Below are 5,938 nucleotides of genomic sequence, written 5' to 3'. Positions count from 1 at the left end.
GAGGAAACGGAAAAAATGTATAGGTAAGAGTGCACCTGTAATTTGGGTAGGGTAAGGAAAACTCTAAATCATAAAAGCAAATATTTTTAGGAACTATATTATACAACCTAAGTTCTCCTTTTTGTCTCCTAGGACAGGCAAAGGAGGGAGAATCTTAACATGGAAAAGGTCTACAAAGAAAATGAACGAAAGCCAGAAAATGAAGGAAACTTCAAAAATGAGGGAAAGCCAGAAGACGAAGTAGATACAGAAGATGAAGGAAAATCAGATGAGGAAGAAAAGCTGGAAGCGAAGGGAAAGCCAGGGCATGAGGGAAAGCTCCAGAATGAGGGACAGCCAGATGATGAGGGACAACCAGAAGATGAGGGAAAGCAAGAAAAGCAGGGCAAGTCTGAAAATGAGGGAAAACCACACAGTGAGGGCAAGCCAGAATCCCTGGCAAAGGCTGAGAGTGAGTCTCGGGCTGCCGAAAAGCGCCCAGCTGAAGATTATGTGCCTAGGAAAGCAAAGAGAAAAACGGACAGGGGGACAGACGATTCCCCCAAGGACTATCAGGAGGACTTACAGGAAAGGCACCTGGGCAGTGAGGAAATGATGAGAGAATGTGGAGATGTGTCAAGGGCTCAGGAAGAGCTAAGGAAAAAACAGAAAATGGGTGGTTTTCATTGGATGCAAAGAGATGTACAGGATCCCTTTGCCCCAAGGGGACAACGGGGTGTCAGAGGAATGAGGGGTGGAGGTAGGGGCCAGAAGGACTTAGAAGATGTCCCGTATGTTTAATGCCTTTGGCCTTCAATTCTGATTTCTCTAGTGAGAATATTGCTGACCCTGCTTTCCCTGGTAGGCATTTGCCGGGCTATGTGCTTTAACCTTATGCTGATACTTTGCTTTAGGTGTCACTCTTGGTTACCAGCAGCCTTCACCCAACTGCAGCACTCTGTCTTTAAGTAGGGAACTTTCACCCATGTGCATGGAAAATATGTTCATGGTACATTGTAAAATAATAATAAAAAAACAGTTTTCAGAACCGCATATACAGCATCAGCCCATTTTTGAAAAAAAATAGTTACATAATACATCCATGAGTAAGGAAAACTATGAGTGTATCAAAAGAGAAATGGTGGCTTTCTCTGTGTAGTAGCAATGGAAGAGATTATCTTCTCTCATCTGCTTTTTTCCTGAAAAAAACATAGATTACTTTTACCATAAAATAAATAATAAAAGATGTAAAAATGGGAAAACACATACAAAGCAATCAAAATAACAGTTCAGTGAGTTTATGAACGCAGTGGAGACACTTAAAATTACTTTGGCAGGATGTGAATGATGTGTTAAATTCACATTCCCTCTGGGACTCAAAAATGGAGGAATTAACCTGAGAGTTATTACAGATCCATTTCTGTAACAGTCTCATCAGCTGTGAAATGGGGATAAAACTTCTCTTCCAGGGCTGTGGAGAAGATCAGATGAGGTACTGAGTATGTGAGCTGTATTGAGCTGACTCCTACCCTCTGACCTGCAGTAACAGAAACAGAACTCTGTTTGGGGGAGGGCTGAAGGAAGTCTCACTTGTGTTCAGGAATAAGTCCTGGAAGCTAAGAGGTGGGTGCCACTTTACCTTGAGTAATACTATGTTTGATGTGCACTGTGCTTCTTCTCATGGGTCCTGCACTCCCCTAAGGGCCTCACTGCTGCTGGTGGGTTGGAATCCTCAAGGTAACAAAACCTCTTTGATTTCCAGAGAGTCTCTGCTGAGTTGAATCCTCACTATGTTCCCTGCTAAACTGTGGAGAAAGTCCCTCTTTCCATGTTATACTGTAGTTTTACACTGACAAGAAATGTGGGAAAATGCTTTGTAAATTTTTAATTAATATACTTTTCAGACATTATAATTACCCCATTAGACTTGCCCTTTTCAAAACAAAGAATTCATCTTACTGATTTTGGTACCCACAACATATAATAGAAGTTTTTTTTAAAAAGCCAGTACAGGGGCGCCTGGGTGGTGCAGTCGGTTAAGCGTCCGACTTCAGCCAGGTCACAATCTCGCGGTCCGTGAGTTGGAGCCCCGCGTCAGGCTCTGGGCTGATGGCTCAGAGCCTGGAGCCTGTTTCCGATTCTGTGTCTCCCTCTCTCTCTGCCCCTCCCCCGTTCATGCTCTGTCTCTCTCTGTCCCAAAAATAAATAAACGTTGAAAAAAAAAATTTAAAAAGCCAGTACATTATCAAGTCAGAATGCTTCAATTCTTGCTCCAGTTCTGTCTCTGATTGAATATGTAAGCCTGAGCACATAATTTCATTTTTTAGCAACTGAAACTTAACACTCCAAAAGGAACACAGCAGTACAGGGATTATATCACAATTCATTGGTAAATGATTTTAACATTGGATATAGTAGTAGTCTCAAATTTTGCTAGCTGCCAGCAGACTACCTGCATTAAAATAATCTAGCTACCTTGTCAAAAATTCATAATCCTGGCACATCCAATATAGAAGAATCTCTTTTGACTTGTCCTCACAATGTCGGTGTGTGTGTCTTTTGTTCTTAGCTCATTTTTATCAAATGGATACCTGTAAATTTTTTTAATCCAATAGTGCAAAAAATTTATTATTAAAAATCTCAGTCTGCCTTGCCATTCCACATTCTCATCCTCCAAAGGCAACTACCATAAACGTTTTTGGTCTCTTCTAGTATTTATCTCCATACTTCTGAATAATATACTTACGCTGCAATTTCTTTTTTTATAAACAGTTGCATTGAAATGTAATTCACATACCACAACATTCACCCTTAATTTTAAAGTGTACAATTTATTGGTTTTTAGTATATTAGCAGAGTTCTGAAACCATCACCACTATTAGTTCCAGGATATTTTCATCACCCTGAAAAGAACTTTATACACATTAGCATATAATGGTGTTCCCATTCTCTTCTCCCCCCAGCTCCTGGCAAACAATGATCTACTTTGTCTCTACAGATTTGCATATTCTATACATCTCATATCTATGGTATCATACAATATACGACTCCTTTCAAGTAGCATGAAGTTTTTAAGTTTCATCCATATAGTAGCATGTATCAGTACTAAAAATTCATGTACATGGGATTTTTTGCCTTTTAAAATAAACTTCATTGAGAAGACAAAATATGATATTTACAAGTACAGAAATTATGGTTCTGTCTTAGCTTATTATGTAGATAACCTCAGTGCATGCTAATGATTATGTCCAAAGTTGCATTAACTTCATTTAAATGCTTTGATTCCTTTTATTAAGAGGTACTCTAAATTTAATGTACTTGTTTTTTGTCTGTTTTAAAGTAAACACAGGTGTGTAGTATGTGATACACTACTTATTCATTTCTGCTGAAAGAACCAAAAATGTTTTTTCCATTCTTTTTTTACTTGAAATCTTTCATTTTATTGAAATATAATTTACATGCATTGTTATATGTTTAAGATGTACAGCATGTGGATTGATTTACATATTTGTAAATTACCACAATAATTAGTTGTATACCCATCATCTCATATAGATATGATAAAAAACAAAACAAAACAAAACACCTGTTGGGAGAGGGGCCTGGAGCAGCACCACCTGTGTGGTGCAATGGTGTTGCGTGGAAGGTTCATGTAGTCTGAGTTTTGAGTGGATGCACGACTGTATGAGTGTGCGAGTGGGCCATGCAAGGTGAGTGTGTGCCCCAATCCCTGAGCCCTTGCCCTCCCCCACACTTTGATAGTATTTGATCAAGGTGTGACCCTAGCCCTGAGGAGCTGACCTGAGATGAAAAGCTTCCCTCCCGAGAAGTCCCCTCCTCTGTGCAGGGATCTCCCTCCTCAAAAAAGGAAATAAAGAAAAAGAAAAGAAATGAAAAAGAAAAAAAATATGGTGATGAGAACTATTAGGATTTACTCTCAACAACTTTCATATATATTATACAGTAATGTCAACTTTTTGCATTTAAATATGTGTTTTATTTCCTTGAGTATATACCTAGGAGTGGAATTGCTATGCTATGTGGTAATTCTATGTACAACTTTTTGAGGAACTGTCAAACTGTTTCCTAAAGCAACTGTGGCATTTGACAGTCCCATCCAGATCCTGTGTTCAAGTGTTCCAACTTCTCTACATCCTTGCTAACACTTGTCATTGCCTGCATTTTTTATTTTGGCCATCTTAGTATAAAGTGGAATCCATTGTGGTCTTGATTTGCATTTTCCTAATGGCTAATGATGTTGAGCATATTTTCATGTGTGTATTGTTCATTTGTATATCCTCTTTGGAGAAATGTCTATTTAAATCCTTTACCCATTTTAAAATTGGGTTGGTTGCCTTTTTATTGTCAAGTTTTGAGTTCTTTCTTGATCTTGGCTACAATTCTCTTATCAGATATATGACTTGTAACAGCTATTTTCTAACTTATTAACTTAGTCATTATCCACTGGCTTTCTGATACCATAATTGAGTAGTTCTCTCTTCTCATCACAATCTCCATATCTATTGCCTATCTCCTAATATAGCTTTATCACATCTAATGTGTATTGTAACAAGCCTTCAGTGATTCTGTTGTTTAACTCTGAGGACCATTTGTGCATTTGTCAGGTTAGGCTAAGCTTATTCTAGGGTAGCTACCAACCCCAAAACATCAGTGGCCTACCACAACAAAGGTTTATTTTTGAAACTTCATGAGGATTGGGTATGGACAGGTTCTGCTCCCTCTAGTTTCCCAGAGATCCAGACTAATCACGATACCACTGCAACAGAGGAAAAGCATACATGGAGATCTCACACTCATTTTTCCACACCGTGGTCTAGAAGTGATATAAATCACTGCTGTTCACAGCCCATTTTTTTTCATATTTCTAACTCTTCAATTCTGGCAAGCAATTGTGAGAAAGGTGTTATTATGCCTTCCATATAGGTGACTTAATTGAGGCTCATAGAGTGTAAGTGATTTATGCAAAGTCACATACTGTAAGGGGAAGGGCCAATATTGGAACTTGGGTTTACTTGGCTCTAAGGCGATGATGATTAACTAGTTTGCTTTCCTAAATACAAGGATTTGAATTTTATCTTCACCCTATTGACCAACCAATCCTTTAAGATGTCAGAATAGAGGTAATGTTTTTTTCAGATGACAGATCTAAAGAGCAAGGCTCACAATGGCATTGCTTCCTCCACTATTAATGCCTTTAAAAGACATTTAATGCCAATTCACGGCTCAATTGCCTTGGCCTCCAAGTCATGGGCTCTTCCTATAGTACATGTAGGTATTCAGACAGGTGGTAACACCTGTTTTCTCCTGAGTTGGAAGATCACATTCCTTCTTAAGCTCCCTTTGCCTGGAATCTCTTATACATTTGGGCCTGGGATGACTCAAACATTAGAAGTACTGCACTGGGCAGATACAGAACTGATGTCACTACAAAACCACCAAAACAGGCCCAGGCACAATCAAGGCCCTTCTGGGAGTCGGAGCAAGGTTGGCTGGAGTAATTGTCCTAACTTCATCCCCATGCCTATTGTTCTGGGGGCTATTTCAATAGACTCTGAGAGAAGGGTTCAACATGTCTACTTCAAAACTCAAATTATCTGTTCAAATCCAGGTTTTAACTGGCTCTGAAAGGGAGAAATGCTTTAAATTTTTATGGTATGGAGTTTAATTTCCATCCCTACAAAATTCTCCTTCATACTTCAAAAGTGAAAAGGACAGAGAAAACAAACAAACAATAAAGCCTTATGACTAACAATGAAGAGTTTCTGTCACTGGAGACTATGGAACCTATTACCTGTTCCTTTTAGCCAACAAAGAATGACCTATGTTGCTAAGGATAGTCATATAAGAGATAGCTACTTTGCTTCTCCCTCACAATCTTACCAACCCATAAATACTTTTGGGATAAGAAAATAAATGTTCCTGAGAATAGATATCAACT

At 38.8% G+C, this 5,938-nt stretch overlaps 1 protein-coding gene and 1 non-coding gene across 2 annotated transcripts; both read left to right on the top strand.

Annotated features, from left to right (window-relative positions):
* The first annotated feature begins 159 nt into the window (after nt 1-159).
* On the top strand, nt 160-780 carry TCEAL5 (transcription elongation factor A like 5). Its single transcript, XM_047075745.1, has one exon. It carries the CDS (start codon nt 160-162, stop codon nt 778-780), a length of 621 nt encoding a protein of 206 aa, XP_046931701.1.
* A 2,780-nt stretch (nt 781-3,560) lies between these two features.
* Nucleotides 3,561-3,825, top strand: LOC124509727 (small Cajal body-specific RNA 2). Its single transcript, XR_006961505.1, has one exon. It is a non-coding gene; the product is annotated as a small Cajal body-specific RNA 2 (non-coding RNA).
* Nucleotides 3,826-5,938: the final 2,113 nt, after the last annotated feature.

The sequence above is a fragment of the Lynx rufus genome, unplaced genomic scaffold, assembly GCF_022079265.1.
Source record: "Lynx rufus isolate CCGP_SWC_20201006 ecotype Redwood Valley unplaced genomic scaffold, mLynRuf1.p SCAF_14, whole genome shotgun sequence".
NCBI lineage: Eukaryota > Metazoa > Chordata > Mammalia > Carnivora > Felidae > Lynx > Lynx rufus.
This window is presented reverse-complemented; position numbering and strand designations above follow the sequence as displayed.